A 20,530-nucleotide genomic window follows, 5' to 3' on the forward strand; every position below is an offset into this window, starting at 1 on the left:
GCTGACCGGAGCTGTGGCCGTAAGGTGGTCGGTGCCTGTCGTGGCGGCAATCCCCGAACCCGCTGGTGGACACCGGCGGTGAAGGATGCCGTCAAGCTGAAGAAGGAGTCCTACGGGACCCTTTTGTCCTGTGGGACCCCGGAGGCAGCTGATAGGTACCGGCAGGCCAAGCGGAATGCGGCTTTGGTGGTTGCTGAGGCAAAAACTTGGGCGTGGGAGGAGTTTGGGGAGGCCATGGAGAATGACTTTCGGACGGCTTCGAGGAGATTCTGGTCCACCATCCGGCGTCTCAGGAAGGGGAAGCAGTGCAGTGTCAACACTGTATATGGTGGGGATGGTGCGCTGCTGACCTCGACTCGGGATGTTGTGGGTCGGTGGGGGGAATACTTCGAAGACCTCCTCAATCCCATTAACATGCCTTCCAATGAGGAAGCAGAGCCTGGGGACTCAGAGGTGGGCTCCCCCATCTCTGGGACTGAGGTCACCGAGGTGGTCAAAAAACTCCTTGGTGGTAGGGCCCCGGGGGTGGATGAGATACGCCCGGAGTTCCTCAAGGCTCTGGATGTTGTAGGACTGTCTTGGCTGACACGCCTCTGCAACATCGCATGGACATCAGGGACAGTGCCTCTGGATTGGCAGACCGGGGTGGTGGTCCCCCTCTTTAAGAAGGGGGATCGGAGGGTGTGTTCCAACTACAGAGGGATCACACTCCTCAGCCTCCCTGGAAAAGTCTATTCAGGGGTCCTGGAGAGGAGGGTCCGTCGGATAGTCGAGCCTCGGATTCAGGAGGAACAGTGTGGTTTTCGTCCTGGTCGCGGAACAGTGGACCAGCTCTATACCCTTAGCAGGGTCCTGGAGGGTGCATGGGAGTTTGCCCAACCAGTCTACATGTGTTTTGTGGACTTAGAAAAGGCATTCGACCGTGTCCCTCGGGGAATCCTGTGGGGGGTACTCCGAGAGTATGGGGTACCGGCCCCCCTGATAAGGGCTGTTCAGTCCCTGTACGATCGGTGCCAGAGCTTGGTCCGCATTGCCGGCAGTAAGTCGAACCCGTTTCCAGTGAGAGTTGGACTCCGCCAGGGCTGCCCTTTGTCACCGATTCTGTTCATATCTTTTATGGACAGAATTTCTAGGCGCAGCCAGGGTGTTGAGAGGGTCCAGTTTGGTGGGCTCAGGATTGGGTCACTGCTTTTTGCAGATGATGTTGTCCTGTTTGCTTCATCAGGCCGTGATCTTCAGCTCTCTCTGGATCGGTTCGCAGCCGAGTGTGAAGCGGCTGGGATGAGAATCAGCACCTCCAAATCCGAGACCATGGTCCTCAGCCAGAAAAGGGTGGAGTGCCCTCTCAGGGTTGGTAGCGAGATCCTGCCCCAAGTGGAGGAGTTCAAGTATCTCGGGGTCTTGTTCACGAGTGAGGGAAGAATGGAGCGTGAGATCGACAGGCGGATCGGTGCGGCATCCGCAGTAATGCGGGCATTGCATCGGTCTGTCGTGGTGAAAAAGGAGCTGAGCCGCAAGGCGAAGCTCTCAATTTACCAGTCGATCTATGTTCCTACCCTCACCTATGGTCATGAGCTATGGGTAGTGACCGAAAGAACGAGATCGCGAATACAAGTGGCTGAAATGAGTTTCCTCCGCAGGGTGTCTGGGCTTTCCCTTAAAGATAGGGTGAGAAGCTCAGTCATCCGGGAGGGGCTCAGAGTAGAGCCGCTGCTCCTCCGCATCGAGAGGAGTCAGATGAGGTGGCTCGGGCATCTGATCAGGATGCCTCCTGGACGCCTCCCTGGTGAGGTGTTCCGGGCACGTCCAACCGGGAGGAGGCCCCAGGGAAGACCCAGGACACGCTGGAGGGACTATGTCTCTCGACTGGCCTGGGAACGCCTTGGGATTCTCCCGGAAGAGCTAGAAGAAGTGGCCGGGGAGAGGGAAGTCTGGGCATCTCTGCTCAAGCTGCTGCCCCCGCGACCCGACCTCGGATAAGCGGGAGACAATGGATGGATGGATGGATGGATGTTTGTCACACAAAATGTTTCTGATCATCAAACACATTTAACCATTAGTCAAATATAACACAAGTAAACACAAAATGCAGTTTTTAAATGATGGTTATTATTATTTAGGGAGAAAAAAAATCCAAACCTACATGGCCCTGTGTGAAAAAGTAATTGCCCTCTTGTTAAAAAATAACCTAACTGTGGTGTATCACACCTGAGTTCAATTTCCGTAGCCACCCCCAGGCCTGATTACTGCCACACCTGTTTCAATCAAGAAATCACTTAAATAGGAGCTGCCTGACACAGAGAAGTAGACCAAAAGCACCTCAAAAGCTAGACATCATGCCAAGATCCAAAGAAATTCAGGAACAAATGAGAACAGAAGTAATTGAGATCTATCAGTCTGGTAAAGGTTATAAAGCCATTTCTAAAGCTTTGGGACTCCAGCGAACCACAGTGAGAGCCATTATCCACAAATGGCAAAAACATGGAACAGTGGTGAACCTTCCCAGGAGTGGCCGGCCGACCAAAATTACCCCAAGAGCGCAGAGACGACTCATCCGAGAGGTCACAAAAGACCCCAGGACAACGTCTAAAGAACTGCAGGCCTCACTTGCCTCAATTAAGGTCAGTGTTATATATGTGTGTATATATATATTATATATATATGTGTGTGTATATATATATATTATATATATATGTGTGTGTATATATATATATATATATATATATATATTATATATGTGTGTATATATATATATATATATATATATATATATATTATATATGTGTGTATATATATATATATATATATATATATATTATATATATATGTGTATATATATATATATATATATATATTATATATATATGTGTATATATATATATATATATATATATTATATATATATGTGTATATATATATATATATATATATTATATATATATGTGTATATATATATATATATATATATATATATTATATACTAGCAAAATACCCACGCTTCGCAGCGGAGAAGTAGTGTGTGAAAGAGGTTATGTAAACATATATATACATATACATATATACATATATATACATATCTACATATACACATATCTACATATACATATATATATATATATATATACATATACACATCCACATATATATACATATATATATATACACATATCAACATATATATACACATACATACACACACAGATATATATATTATATATATATATATATTTATATATACATACAGACACATATATATATATACATATACATATTTACATATATATATATACACATATCTACATATATATACACATATATATATATATACATATCTACATATATATACACATATATATACATATCTACATATATATACACATATATATACATATCTACATATATATACACATATATATACATATCTACATATATATATATATATATATAGACATACATATATACATATATATAGCCAAATCCCCGCGCTTCGCAGTGGCGAAGTACTGCTTTTAAATTTTTATTAAGAAGAAAAGAAAACTTTTTTAAATTGAGGGAAAATATACCAATAACAATTTGTTAAGGATCTGTTTTTTTGTGAAGCTGCCTTTACACAGCCTCTCCGCTGTTTTATAAATGAACGCCATATAAGGCCGTCCTTTCTCCTTGCTTAGCGGTTCTGTATTGTTTTATTGTTCGTTTATTACGATTGTTATAGTTATTGTGTAGCTATTTGAGACTCACTTTTCTGTTCAGGTACCCATTTCCTTTATGTAGTCCGCGGATTCTCCGCTATTTTTTGTTCGTTTATTACGATTATAGTTATTTATTGATTCCCTTCTTTAGCTGACTGCCTGCTCATATAAGGCGCTCTGCTGTTTTTTTGTGAAGCAGACTTTACACAGCTTCTCCGCTGTTTTATAAACAAACGCCATATAAGGTCATCCTTTTTCCTTGCTTCGCCAAGGAAGCAGCCTTTTTATTTAATCCACGGGTTCTCCGCTGTTTTATTGTTTGTTTATTACGATTGTTATAGTTCTCTTTGTATACCACGTTGTTAGTTCAGCACTCCGGTTGTAATATAACCAAGCCGTGCAAGCTTACTGTTGAGAATGCAACGTATAGTTGTACAGGAGAAAAGCAATCTTGCCTCAAATCAATGGCAACCTTTTGTAGGTCTATGAACTTAATTTAAACTTTAGGTTTACACGGTGCTTTGTTTCCGAAGTACCTGCACTCATGAATATGTCTGTATGCGTCAGTCGCTTCATATTCTTTTCCTACATTATCAATTGTGTAATGTGTTTTTTGAACAGGTTTGATTCATCGAAGTGATCACTCGTGCTGCGTTCAGTCAGTTCACGTGAGCCGCTCTCTTGTGTGATGTTGCGATGTCCACGGCTTTATTTAATGTTAGCTAAGACCCGGCACTTAAAAGTTTCTCACTACAGCAATTTTAACTCCGTTACAAAGTGATCCAAAGTCTCGTTTATACCTTGTGTCTTCTCATTAAACTTGTATGTTGCAAATATGGTATTGCAAACGGCAGCGGGAGCGTTTCTATAAACTTAATTTAAAATTACGGTTTACACCGTGCTTTGTTTCCGCAGTAGCTGCACTTATGAATATGCTTGTATGCATCACTTGCTCGCTTCTTATTGTTTCGCTGCCTTCTCAATTGTGTAATGAATGTTTTCTTCAGCGGTCTTTGGGGCTCTTGTCCACGGCTTTATTTAATGTTAGCTAAGACCCGGCACTTAAAAGTTTCTCGCTACAGCAATTTTAACTCCGTTACAAAGTAATCCAAAGTCTCGTTTATACCTCGTGTCTTCTCATTAAACTTGTATGTCGCAAATATGGCACTGCAAACGGCAGCGGGAGTGTTTCTATAAACTTAATTTAAACTTATGCACTTATGAATATGCTTGTATGCGTCACTCGCTCGCTTCTTATTGTTTCGCTGCCTTCTCAATTGTGTAATGAATGTTTTCTTCAGCACTCTTTGGGGCTCTTCCTTGTTTTCTATGTACTACATTCACAGTCAGTTCACGTGATTACGTGGGAGGTGTGATGACGCGATACACAACTCCGCCTCCCACAGCCATCGAGCTGCAGTCTATTACAGTATATGGACAAAAAAGAAGTTCCAGTTATGACCATTACGCGTAGAATTTCGAAATAAAACCTGCCTAACTTTTGTAAGTAAGCTGTAAGGAATGAGCCTGCCAAATTTCAGCCTTCCACCTACACGGGAAGTTGGAGAATTAGTGATGAGTGAGTCAGTCAGTCAGTGAGTGAGTGAGTGAATGAGTGAGTGAGTGAGTCAGTGAGGGCTTTGCCTTTTATTAGTATAGATATATGTGTATATATATATATATTATATATATATGTGTATATATATATATATTATATATATATAATATATGTGTATATATATTATATATATATATATACGCATATATTATATATATATACTAGCAAAATACCCGCGCTTCGCAGCGGAGAAGTAGTATGTTAAAGAGGTTATGAAAAAAAAAAGGAAACATTTTAAAAATAACGTAACATGATTGTCAATGTTATTGTGTTGTCATTGTTATGAGTGTTGCTGTGTTTTATATATATAAAATACACACACACACATATAAACATATATATACATATACATATACACATATATATACATATCTACATATATATATATATATATATATATATATATATATATATATATATATATATATATATATATATATATATATATATCCACATATCAACATATATATATATACACATATATACACACACACACGCTTTATGGGTGATGATTGTTTTACTGTTTTTATCTTTATTTTATTTTATTGTAGAATCAAATCCTATATGCGCACAGCAGGGCAGCCGTGGGCGGATGCGTATGGTGTATTCACTCCATGTTATCGTGCATTGCGCTGTCAGTGGTATTTTGATAAAAGAATTTGAACAACATATAAGAAGCGTATAAATTATTAAACAGTAAAACATTAACATTTAAGAAGTAAAGTTACATGAAGTACTACTGCAGTGCCTTCGGGTATACCTCATTTTTTGTTTGCCCATTACATGCTTAAATGTATACATTTTTTGGTGCACCTACCCGAGAACACGCGACATATAACCGAGCGTGGGAGAAGCATGGATTTTAAACACGCGTTGAGTTCATCTGCTGGTCTCCCTCGTGGAATAACTGGTAATGTTTGACTAAAATCTACGGCAAGTAAAACGACATTACCTCCTATTTTTTTTTTTACGATCTCTGAGATCTTGCTTTTTTCGGTTCAAGGCTTCATAAGCTGTTTAATGTTGTATGGTGTACTTATCCCAAACCATCATCTTTGAATGTTGCAAGACTTTCGCCTTGTATGTAGATCGGGGTAATTACATTCATTGCATTCCTAGTCTGAATCACAATCTGATTGTATGGGTGGTTACCTGGCACTGTAGGGTTGCCACCCGTCCTTTAAAATACGGAATCGTGCCGCGTTTGAGAATGAAATTGCGCGTCCCGTTTTGAATCAATACTGGACGGGATTTATCCCGTATTTTTTTTATCATTTTTTTTTTAAAGCAGCGTCTCATGCAAATCATCCCACACGCATTTTATGAAGATGCCTCCTTTCCTACTTTGGATTGGGTAATACTTGATGTCATCGTTAGTTTGATTGGTGTTTTTAACTGTCCAGTGAGGAGGGGCGTGTCTTTTAAGTACAGTCTGCAAAGTGTTGGCACTGAGATGTGGCGTCAGCGCCATAGTTGAAGCCCCTAACGTTGCGGTCAGCAAGTCGGCTAACATCCGCCATGTGCCATCTTTCAGTTGCGAGAAGCAGATCATAGAATGGTTGAAACTGTTGCCCCTAACGTTGCGCCACGGCGTGTGGTTCGTTTATACCTCGTGTCTTCTCATTAAACTTTTATCTCGCGAATATGTTATTGCAATCTGCAGCGGGAGTGTTTCTATAAACTTAATTGAAACTTACGCTTTACACCATGCTTTGTTTCCCTTATGAACATGCTTGTATGCTTAACTCGCTCCGTTCTCAATTGTTTAATTAATTTTTTGCTCTTCGCTGTTTGCGGCTGTTCCTCCATTTCCCCCTACTTCGTTCTTTTATCTCGCGAATATGTTATTGCAATCCTTAACGGGAGCGTTTCAATAAACTGATTGAAAATAGTTTTGCATTTACCTTTTTAGTAAAAGGCGAGCTTTTAAGCCTGAGAAATCACCCCGTAAATGCACACGTTTAATTGGACATGTGTTAATATGTATGGTTACACAGTATTAAAAGACAGTGAACAACGTCAGTTACCTTTCTTCCCGCGTTTGATAAAAGGTGAGCTTTTAAGCCTGAGAAATCACCCCGTAAATGCACACGTTTAATTGCACATGTGTTAATATATATGCTTACACAGTATTAAAAGACAGTCAAAAATTAACGTCATTTACCTTCGTTCCCGCGTGTGACTCGTGCTGTAAATGTCTTCCTTGTTTTTAGTTCACGTGATTACGTAGGAGGCGTGATGACGCGATACGTGACTCCGCCTCCTCCATTACAGTGTATGGACAAAAAATATGTTCCAGTTATGACCATTACGCTTTGAATTTCGAAATGGAACCTGCCTAACTTTTGTAAGTAAGCTGTAAGGAATGAGCCTGCCAAATTTCAGCCTTCCACCTACACGGGAAGTTGGAGAATTAGTGATGAGTGAGTCAGTGAGTCAGTCAGTCAGTCAGTGAGGGCTTTGCCTTTTATTATTATAGATATGTGTATATATATGTGTGTATATATATATATATATATAAATGTAATGAATTATTATTTATTATTATTATATAATATGTGTATGTATATATATATATATATATATATATATATATATATACAATATATGTGTATATATATATATATATATATATATATATAATACATATATATATATATATATATATATATATATATATATATATATATATATATATATATACATATATATATATATATATATATATATATAATATATGTGTATATGTATGTATATATATATATGACAGCAACACTCATAACAATGACAACACAATTACATTGACAATCATGTTACGTTATTTTTAAAATGTTTCCTTTACTTTTTCATAACCTCTTTAACACACTACTTCTCCGCTGCGAAGCGCGGGTATTTTGCTATATATATATATATATATATATATATATATATGACAGCAACACTCATAACAATGACAACACAATTACATATATATATATGTAGATATGTATATATATATATGTGTCAATCTATCTATGTATGTATGTCTATATATATATATATATATATATATATATATATATATATATATATATATATATATATATATATATATATATATATATATATATAGATATGTATATATATATATATATATATATATATATATATATATAGATATAGATATGTATATATATGTGTATATATGTAGATATATAAATATTTATGTATATATATATGTGTCTGTGTGTGTATATGTATATGTATATATGTATATGTGTATATATATATATATATATATGTGTGTGTGTGTGTATGTATATGTGTGTTTTTATGTATGTGTGTATATATATGTTGATATGTGTATATATATATATATATATATATATATATATGTATATATGTGTGGATGTGTATATGTATTTATATGTAGAAATTTGTATATGTAGATATGTATATATATGTATATGTATATATATGTTTATGTGTGTGTGTATATTATATATATATATATATATATATATATATATATATATATATATAAATAAAAGACAGCAACACTTATAACAATGACAACACAATTACATTGACAATCATGTTACGTTATTTTTAAAATGTTTCCGTTTTTTTTTTTCATAACCTCTTTAACACACTACTTCTCCGCTGCGAAGCGCGGGTATTTTGCTATATGTATATATATGTATATATATATATATATATATATATATATATATATATATATATATATATATATATATATATACTGTATATATATGTATATATATATATATATATATATATATATACAGTATATATATATATATATATATATATATATATATATATATATATATATACTGTATATATATGTATATATATATATATATATATATACAGTATATATATATATATATATATATATACTGTATATATATGTATATATATATATATATATATATATATATATATATATATATATATATTACACACATACATACACACAGTCGACCGTTGATATACGACCGGCCTGACATGCGAACAACTTGATTTATGACCAAAATTTTTGTTTTGATTTACGACCTGAATGCAGTCACGTGAATCTGCTTGCGCGATTGTAAACAAACAGCCGAGAGCGTTTGTAAGCGTCAGTCGGAACCCAGATACATGTGTTTGTGGACGTAATTTCGGTCAATGCAGTGATTTATATAATTTGTTTCGATAATTGCTAAGGAAGGAAGAGAAGGTAACGAAGGTAAAGAAAGCGATCACAATTGAAATGAAGAAGGAAATTGTGCGGAAATATGAGAGTGGTGTTCATGTGACCAATCTCGCTAATATGTACAGCATGTCGAAATCCACCATCTCAACAATTTTACAAAGAAAAGATTTGTATAAGGAGGCTCCTTCCAAACAATAACCACCTTCCATTTCATTCTCCTCCTCCTCCCTTCCTGCAGCCCAAAGATGTCAAATTAAATGGTGAGTACAGTATGAAATTGTTGTTTCTGGTAGGCTAGGCACTTTTTATAACTTTTTGGTTAGTACATTAGAAAAATTATTGGTGTTTTGGTAAATTATGCACATTATACAACCCTTTTTTATTATGAAAAGGTTAAGTAAGTGTTGCTGTGGGAGGTTCGGAACGCATTATGGGTATTTCCATTATTTCTTATGGGAAAAATAGTCTTGACTTACAACTAACTTGAGTTACAACCAGCCCTCGCGAACAAATTGAGTTCGTAAGTCAAGGGTCCACTGTATATATATATTATATATATTTATATATATATATTGTGGTGTGTGGCCGGCTAAATATTCTGGCCCTCACCCCCAGGCCGCTAGGTGGAGCTCTCCCAACAGCGTGGACGTTCCCCGAATTCCAGCAGGGCCTCATGGACTTTGTAGTTTATATGCACAGCCCTGCTACCGGACTCTTACTTGCCCTATAACCCGGAGGTACGTCATGATCGCATGATAAGAGGAAATGACGTGCTTCCGGGTTGAAGAAAGGAGCTTTTTATCCGACCCGGAAGTGTTCATGATCACATGGACAGAAGGGAGAAACACTTCCGGGTCATGGACTATATAAAGGACTCTGGGAAACCAGTACACTGAGCTGAGCTGGGAGGAAGGGTGGCGAAGTGTCTGGGAGTGTGGAGGATTGATTACTGTATTATTTATTGATTATATGAGTATTGTGGAGTGTAGGTGCTTTGTGCACTTTATTAGTGTCCAAATAAATAATTCTTGGACTTTTACCTGGTGTCTGGAGTCGAGTCAGAGGGTTCAAGAGGACGATAAGGGCCTCAAACTGCGACAATATATATATATATATATATATATATATATATATATATAAAATCTGAGATCTTTCAGTCTCAGGTACATTGTGCCAAAAACAAACCTTATCATCTTTATGAAAAGCTCTTTATAACAATGATAAATGAACTAGGTTTTCCTATGTCTATAGGCCCTTGTTTTTTAGGACTAAGTAGATATTGATCTCTTGGCTTTCAGTGGCACACTTGGCTACTGCGATGAGACGCACACACTGAGCTTGTTGTGGTATCCTCTACTTTTTCCTCTTCTCTCACTCTGCTTACTTCATTCCAAAATGGATCAAATATTGCCACTGATTTCTGAGGCAATGTGAAGAACTAAAGCCCTTTCACAGCCTATACATGGCGCAGCTCAAACATCCACCAATACTCTATATGGGCACCAGTGTCCAGTTCTCTTTTGGAATCTAAAAAAAAAACTTAACAGCCAGTAGGGATAACATATACTTTGGCTTTTAGATTTAGAAGTGCCCTGAAGATAGCTTGACTTCTGAATCTTATTAAACTACTGTATGTGCAACTAGCCACTGTTCACTTGCCAACTCAAATATGCAAAGTCAGGTACATAAGAGTTTCAGTTTAATCTGTCCAATGGATTGCTCTCTAAATTAAAAAGGTGCTAACTTGGATTAAAATCTAGAGCAGAGTACAAACAAGTGTGTTTGTCACTCCGTATCTGAACTGCAGGTCTGACGTGACTTTGTACTAACATTATAGCCTGAAAAGGAATGGTGGGCCACAGCCTTACTCTGAAAGGAGAATGTTAGCTCTGGTCATCTGCAATGTGGACGATAGCTATACCAATCTTTAGGAAGGTGCTGTGGATGAGTCCAGATTTCTCTGTTTATCTACAGTCAAAGAACCCACCAGGCAAACAAAAGCTTACTCAACCTGAGCAACTATGGGAGAGCTGGAGGATTTTTAAGTGGCACAAATCAAAAGTAAATCTTCAGTTTAGACAAGGGTATACACTCCATTACATTTATTTGAGTTTTTCACTGAAATCCAAATCGAAGGCAACAGTTTCAGTCCACTGGACTAAATTTTGGAGTATTATAACTGGTTAAGCAGTGTTCAAAATGGCTTACCAGGCTTCACAACATGGCAATATTGCAGCATAGCACTGTTTCTGGCTAAAAATCTACTGTACCACATATACATTTATATTTAGTAAAGCTTTTTGTATCCAGATTTGATAGGTAAAGATGAAGGCATCATGTTTCACATGAAAGCACAGTTATGCTCAGACCCAAAACTGTGCATTAGAGTGAGAGAGGGGACAGCACAGTGACAGCAAATGGTAAGTTGACATGACTAAGTAAAAGACGCTGATTTCTAAATCCGAGCTTGAGCCACAGAAAAATATTTTAAAAGCAATGGGAAACTCAACTCGTCTGCTAAACTCATCTGCTTGTCCACTTAAGTTAGAAACAAACCTAGAACAGCTTACCTCAGTGATTTATAGTCTTTTGTGTATTCATTTTTGCTCAGATATGAGCAGTTATATGATTTCTAATCCTTCCTTATCAAAAAAGTGTGTTATTGTATTTATTGAAAATACTGTGGATTGTCTAGGTTATTTTGAAATAAAATCTAAAGGCTTTAAATGGATTGGGTGAGTTTTACTCTGCTCTAGTGAATTACTGGCTTTACTAAGTGAGGATGGTAATTAAATTAAATCCCATTTTTCTAGATCCCTCATAAACACAATTTCTGTTTTTTGAGTGAAGAATTAAACGTCAAAGTATCTTAGGAAATACTTAATGGCAATAATACAGCATTATCATGAACAGGATACAGCATCAGCGATATGAGTAATACAGAAATGTCAGAGAGAGCAGAATAATACAAGTTATGAAAACTCACCTAATCCAATCAGATGACTGGACGGCCAACTGACACATGGTTAAGCGATGCCTACTGGAAACTAGCCCCTGAAATTACAAAGAAATGGAATGCTACTTAGGAAATAAAATAGTTCATTTACAGAACAAAAAAGGCTGAAAGTGATAGGTCAGAGAAAGCATAACATATACTGTAATTGATCACAAACAATGCCTATCCATTTTAATTAAGCCCCTGAAATAAAACAGGAATGTTATAATGACTGCATAAGTCCAGCATGTTTCTAGTAAAAGTAATTATTTCAACATGAAGCTGAGGATCAACAAAAAACAAAAAACTTTCAGTGTTTTTAACTTGAAAGTAGTTTATAAATGCATAGATATAATATGCAGTTGCATAAACACACTGTAGTTCTAAGAATTTAGAGCACAAGAAGGTTAATTAACGTACACAGGGTCACACAGAACTTTGAAAAAAACAAAGTTGAGGATTTACATCTAAAACATTAGCCACTGGTCCACATTAGCAAAAACATGACACATATCAAGTCCAAAATCTAGTTTGGCTGCACAATATTCTAACTAGAAAATCTGAGTATGCAGTCATGTCATGATATCACACTGAGCCGAACCACATTTAAATAACCAGTGAACGTCGTGTGAGAGGGTGACACGACAGTAGCTTGGTACTGGCATAATGATATCATGGATACTTAGGTTTTTTTTTTTTGTGTTTTTTTTGTTAACCCACATTTTATTCAAGAAATTAGGGAAAAATTGCTGAGTTTTTAAACAAAAATATAAAAGAAAGCTTGGTAATTCTGAGACAAACTGACTGTTTTGCCACATACAGTAGATTTCTAAGAGGTTGTCATCAGCGCTGCTCTCCTGCTTAGGGCAAGTAAGTCGCTCTCCTTGAGGATCTAAAATACAGAAGAACCACACCCGGGCGAAACATGCACTTATAAAGACTTCTATGAACGTGGAAGTTGAGACTTGCAGAAGTAGCCGGGTTGTCTCAGCTGTTTGTGAGAAAGTGCTTTCTTGCAGCAAAAGCATCCAATAAATGGGAAAATGGTACGTTCTCATCACAACAGATATACTATATGTATACAAACACACTGTCTTGTTAATTGCTTTTACTTTCAAAAGTTACATAGTTTTCCTTTCTCGCTATCTCACCTTATAGCTAAGCATCTTTATTGGGATTTTAGCATTTGAAAGACATAGCAAGCAAAGCTGAAAAACACCACAGTATGGCATTGCAAGTCAAACATATTCCAGTATGCAAAATGGCTTTTATTTTCAAAATTCAATGAAACTAGGGGGCTTCACCCCCTGCTCGCTTTGCTCGCCAACCCCTGTGTTTGGTTAATCAGATATACAATTTAAAAATTTTTTTTTCTTTGGAATTGTTTCAATTTCATTATTTGCACTTTTACTTTAAAGCTTCATTAAAAACAATATTTTTTGGAGACACATTGTGACAAAACAACGTATAACTGCCCGTGAGTGAATATTGTTTCTGTTTCCATCTGACTTTTTCTAATGTTTGTCCCTGTGATTTATTGATTGTTATAGCAAAAGCTATTCTCACAGTAAACTGTAAACATTTTAATATGAATGGCATATCACGATCTCCTTTGGTGTCTAATGTTATTTGCGGAATATATACATTACCTTTCTTTTTGCCTGTTAAAATTTGCATCGCTTCTCCGTGATCATCAATATACACCTGATCGAATTGTGTATTCGTTAAAATTCAACTTGTCTTTGCTTTAACTGTTCCAGGACCACAGATTCTCATAGCATATGGTCCATTATTGTGTAAATCCACGTTTTGTGCATTGAATGATGCGAATGCGAAAAGACTTTGTTTTCCACTCTTTGCCTTTTATTTCTGACCTTGATCTGTCTTGCTATTTTTTCAGTTACACCTGGCTGTGATGATTAATCACCTTTTGTTTGCGGTAATGCGATCTTTTCTATATTCTTTGATACTGTAGCGACTGACAGATAAAGTGTCACAAAAGTTTTACTTGAACGATCGCCGACTTCCTAACCCCAAACACAACTTTCTAGCACCCTCTCCAACCCCTCCTCCCCTGGGTCTTGGCCCCCCTTACCGCATCAATCAATACCCCGCTATCAGTCTTCCGTGCTGTAGTCCGCCCTCCCTCAATCAGACCGTACAGTCACTTAACACCAAAAAGGTCTCAACCTGGCTGGGACGCTACAATACTATTCAATTTTAACTGCTTTCATATTCTGTACCTTTCCCTGCATGTATATCGCGCCATCGTTTGTTTGAGCCTTTCGATTTCCACTGCTTTTATAATCTCTTATCTGCTTTTTTTCTCTCCAATGCCTTTGGGTCTCTATTCTCCGTATTGTCCTTATACGCTTTATATGTGCTGAGAGCACAGGATATGTGCGTACTACGTGTTTTTACACTACTGAGTGTTTTTTGATGGGTGTGCTCTTATACGATATCTTTTGTAAGTAGGGTGTGTCTTGCAAGAATCTCATGTTCCACGTTCCTGTGAGACGGACCTGGGACAATCTCTTGGCACCAAGTCTCATGTTTACGGTCCCCACGAGACGCTTCGTGGCAAGTCTCTTTTGTCTCGCGGGTCTTTTAAATGTCTTCCGAGAACTTCCGAGAAGATCATGTATCGTCGCTTTGCTTTTGCTTTCCAGGATTTTTTATTTTTTATAATAGAGAGATGTACAAAGATTCATACTAATGGTAATGTGTTCCAATTCTGGTAATTTCTAGTAATGTTTAGTAACTCAAAAAATGAGGAAAGAAGATTAAAGAAATACATATGTATACACCAGCAATGTTGGTTCTTTGAATTTGTTTAGCTTTTACTATTGATGTCTCCACAGAAGTTCTTCATGAAGTCAAGGAGAGAGTTCAAATCTACAAGGTAATGCAAACATTTAGCAAATTAATCCCAAAGAGATGAACAGAGCTCTGTTTCTATGTGGATCATCCACGCATATGAATGCACATGTGTTTGTGGAAGTGTCAAACCGGCTGCTGCAGAATATAAGGAGGCAATGATGAATACATCTGTAAATTAAAATGAAATGAAGACTTCCAGGTGTTGTTACTAAATAGTATTTCTGTGGGCCTACATGTTTCTCTAAATGAAACCTTAATAAAAGGTAGTATCAATAAACATGTTTCATCAAGGCTTCAATCCCAGTTGCATAATTACAAAATATATCAAGTATATAAACGTGAAGCAGTGTCTGTTATAATGTGAAAGGACTGATCTTCATCTTCTTCTTTCGGTTGCTCCCGTTAGGGGTTGACACAGCGGATCATCTTTTTCCATATCTTTCTGTCTTCTGCATCTTGCTCTGTTACACCATCACCGGCATGTCCTCTCTTACCACATCCATAAATCTTCTCTTAGGCCTTCCTCTTTTACTCTTGCCTGGCAGCTCTATCCTTAACATCCTTCTCCCAATATACTCAGCATCTCTCCTCTGCACATGTCCAAACCAATGTAATCTCGCCTCACTGACGTTGTCTCCCAACCGTACAACTTGAGCTGACCCTCTAATGTACTTGTTTCTAATCTTGTCCATCCTCGTCACACCCAATGCAAATCTTAGCATCTTTAACTCTGCCACCTCCAACTCTGTCGCCTTCTTTCTGGTCAGTGCCACCATCTCCAATCCATATAACATAGCTGGTCTCACTACAGTCCTGTAAACCTTCCCTTTCACTCTTGCCGATACCAGTCTGTCACAAATCACTCCTGACACTCTTCTCCACCCATTCCACCTTGCCTGCACTCTCTTTTTCACCTCTCTTCCACAATCCCCATTACTCTGTACTGTTGATCCCAAGTATTTAAACTCATCCACCCTCGCCAATTCTACTCCCTGCATCCTCACCATTCCTCTGACCCCCCTCTCATTCACAAACATGTATTCTGTCTTGTTCCTACTGACCTTCATTCCTCTCCTCTCCAAAGCATATCTCTACCTCTCCAGGGTCTCCTCAACCTATTCCCTACTATCACTACAGATCACAATATCATCAGCAAACATCATAGTCCACGGGGACTCCCATCTAATCTCGTCTGTCAACCTGTTCATCACCATTGCAAATAAGAAAGGGCTCAGAGCCGATCCCTGATGTAATCCCACCTCCAACTTGAATGCATCTGTCACTCCTACGGCAGACCTCACCACTGTCACATTTCCCTCGTACATATCCTGTACAACTCTTATGTACTTCTCTGTCACTCCCGACTTCCTCATACAATACCACAGCTCCTCTCGAGGCACTCTGTCATATGCTTTCTCCAGGTCCACAAAGGTGCAATGCAACTCCTTCTGGACTTCTCTATACTTCTCCATCAACACACTCAGAGCAAACATCGCATCTGTGGTGCTCTTTCTTTCTCTTCTCTGAAAGGCAGAGAAAATGTGGCACAAGACAGGAACAGGGACAAGCAAAGCAACAGAACAGGAAGAGAAGTGCACCCTGGCAGGAATCAGATAACACTGACCAGAACACAAAAGAGCAGGTGACCCACCAGGTGCCAGGGATGGCTGATCCTGGTTTTAAAGAAAGTATGAAAGTCAGGGAGGGTCTGCAGAAGGTCAGAATCAATGACAATGGGAGACCAGCTATGTTCCATCTGGATCTTTAAGGTGAAACACATGACTATCTAAGACAGCTAGCAGTTTAAGGCTTATAGACAGCTTATAAGTGCGGGGGCAAATATGTCACAAGATCACCTCTGATCCCAGAAGTCATTTTTAAGCCTGGTGGGAAGTGATCCCAGGAGAGAATTTACAGCCTAAATAGGAGGAGAATAACAGGGGTAATTTTGTGGTACTTTAATGGTGGGCAAGTGGGCAAACCATCCCTCCTAGTAGACATGGATCAATCCCAGTGGAGGTAGACCCTGAAAAGGTACAAAGTCTCTCGATTGTTATTTAGTTTGGACCTTTATGTTCTCTTTTTAGGGCATCTCTCTTTTTGGGCATGATTCTAGATGGGGGGGGGGGCTACAAGAGTACACCCTCCTGTTACACTGTCCATCTGTTTTAAAGGGCTACATATCCACTGTATCTATTATTGGGTGCTCTGTGCCTAGTGTTGTCAGAGAGTGCTGCCAGACAGAGCACCAGTGTACCTTACGCCAGACCAATAAAGGTGCTTTACAATGAAGCTTGGACCAAGATGTTTCATAAAATTGATGCAGCTAGAAGGCCAGCAGATGTAAAACATCAGTCAGGTTCCACACCACCTACAGGACATGTTTTTGCAGGCCTATGATATAGGCAGCAGTAAATTCGCCGAGTCCCTGTTGGGGAGAGTGCAGCTGACAAAGACTTATTGAGATAAAGACAGACATTTATTCAGTATATTTGACCCTAGCACAATGAAAGTGTTGAATAAAAGAAGCAAAATGCTTAGTTGAGTCTCCAGCCCATGCTTGCCGCATACTGTTGTTATTATTGTTGTTGTCATCAATATCTTTATTGTTATACTAACAACAGTAACCACTAAAAGAACACATCCATTGCAAATTTTTATTATTATCATTATGCTTTGAGGCCCCCTTTACTCACTAATCTGCTCAGGTGATTTCAATTAAGTTTTGTCACAATGTGTCACACTTAGAGTGTTTCTCTGAGGTGCACTCCTCAGAGAAAATTGTTCATTTATTAAGTCAGGCCACACAGGATAGAAAAGAACCTGTCTATAAAAAAAAAAAAAAACTTTGGGCATCAAGCCCATGCTTTCGATTCTCTGTAAACTGCATACAAGAGCAAGATGCCATCCCTTAAACATAGACCTGAGGCATTGAGAATTTCCATTAGACCATGGAACCTTCGTTTTAATATGAGAAAACCTTTTGGATATGATTTAGGCCATACAGCAAGTGATCACTTCTGGGTGCCTTGGCTTCATAATATTCAAGCGGGCTGGGGATGTAGATAGACAGATATAAACACCAGAAAATGTCAGGCATCTCTAATTAAAACCTGGAGCCACCCACTAGCACCGGAAGCAGAAATGTTTAGGATGGTAAAGGCAGCTGCTTAAGCAGCTAAAAGTTAGCAGATGAATGTGGAAAGTGCAATCCAAGAAGAAGACAAAGATAAAGTGGAATTTTTTGGCATTTTAGTATACTTATTTATTATTTTCTAAACCTGCTTCTTTCAGTACAGAGTTGTGGGAACCACAAAGCAATTCCGCAACATAGAGTGCCAGACAGTGACAACACACACACAAAACTGCAGTCACCTAGGAAAAATATAGAAACAAATGTTTGGCATGAAGGGTAAAGTTTACAAAATCTGTGTGCGGATTTGCATACTCTCTAGAAGTAACACAAGGCCGAACTGGATAGAACAGAAATGACAAACAGACTAAGGTGGTTTGGTTTGAAGGACAGAGAATGTCTGCATGAAAACGTGTATCAAGATGTAGGTGGATGGCATGAGGCCCAGAAGACCAAAGATATGGCTGGAAATGGTGTCAGAAAAATGTTTTTGGAGAAAACTATCGAACATGGGTAAATCCCAAAATTGGCTGTTAAGCTGGTGATAATGGTGATCGTGACGATGAAGAAATCTTTGGCATGTTGGGGGAAATTGGGACATGCAGTGCCTATAAAAAGTTTTCACTCCTTGGAAGTTTTCAAAATGTATTATTATACAAAATTCAATCACATTGGCTTTAATTTGGCTTTTTTGACATTGATCAACACAAAAAGTCTCCTTAATTTCAAAGTGAAAAAAATGCAAACTGGTTTAAAATTATTACAAATTTAAAACATAAAATTGCATACATATTCATTTAGTAGATGCACATTTGGCAGCTAAGACAGCCTTGAGTCTGTGTGTTCAGAACTCTTATCAGTTTTGAACATCTGGACACTGCCATTTTTCCTCATTCTTCTTCTGCTCAAGGTCTATCAGGTTGCATGGGATTTATAAGGGATCCCATAGACTTATCACTGTTTATATGATGTTGTACTTTATAACTTCTCCCCACCTTCCCATCTACATCAATAACCTCAGGCAATCACATAGCAATCACATAGAGTAAAAGGACATGCAGGAATTAAGTTACATCATTAAATAATGTATTATTGATAATATTCATAAAATAATAATAATGAGTCAAAGTATATGTGAATATACAGCCAAAAATTCCCAATTACATTAAGATACAGACTCTGACTTGGCTCCTCCAGGAAATTAACATTGTTGTTTTTAAGCAATCCCTGTGTAAACTTTGGCTTTATGAAACGAACCTTCATCCAAAGGTTTCTTGCAGACTGCATCAGGTTTTCTTGTAGATTTCCCTGTATCGTGGTGTATTTATTTTCCCGTGTACACTTACAAGCCCTCCAGGACCTGCTGCAGAGAAGCATCTCCCCAGCATGCTGCCGCAACCAACATGCTTCATGGTGGAGATGGTGTTTTTGAAATTGTGCATTGTTTAGCTTAAGCTCAATTTTGCTCTTATCAGAAGACTGAACCTTCTTCCAGCTGACTTCAGAGCCTACAATATGCCTTCTAGCTGATATGTGATGTGTTTTTTCTCTTTGGCACTCTCCTATAAAGATGCGACTGGTGAAGCACCCAAGTAACAACTGTTGTCTGCACAGTCTCTCCAACTTTACTGTAGTTTGTGACTCCTTCAAAATTCTCATAGGTCTCTTGGTGGACTCCCTCACTAGTCTTCTTCTTGAACACTCACTTTTTGTGGATGGCTTACTTTATGCAGATTTACAGCTGTGCCATACACTTTCTATTTCTTTATGATTGATTTAATTTGACTCCCACTGATATTCAGTGATTTACAGATTTTCTTGTAATGTTTTGTCTTGGTGGAGTCCTATATTACTCTACTTTACCCTTTTTATTCTTTATTGTATAAACTATCAGGATGCCTCAGATCCCATAGACTTATCACTGTTTATATGATGTTGTACTTTATAACTTCTCCCCACCTTCCCATCTACATCAATAACCTCAGGCAATCACATAGAGTAAAAGGACATGCAG

General features: G+C 38.0%; 1 protein-coding gene across 1 annotated transcript in view; it reads right to left on the reverse strand.

Moving 5' to 3' along the window:
* Positions 1–20,530, reverse strand: part of nmnat2 (nicotinamide nucleotide adenylyltransferase 2) — a 367,363-nt gene that overhangs the window by 176,404 nt on the left and 170,429 nt on the right. The window contains exon 3 of the mRNA XM_028811343.2: positions 12,495–12,562. Within this exon, the coding sequence (XP_028667176.1) occupies positions 12,495–12,562 (68 nt within the window). The remainder of the gene's footprint in view (positions 1–12,494; positions 12,563–20,530) is intronic.

The sequence above is a fragment of the Erpetoichthys calabaricus genome, chromosome 10 (assembly GCF_900747795.2).
Source record: "Erpetoichthys calabaricus chromosome 10, fErpCal1.3, whole genome shotgun sequence".
In the NCBI taxonomy this organism is placed as follows: Eukaryota; Metazoa; Chordata; class Cladistia; order Polypteriformes; family Polypteridae; genus Erpetoichthys; species Erpetoichthys calabaricus.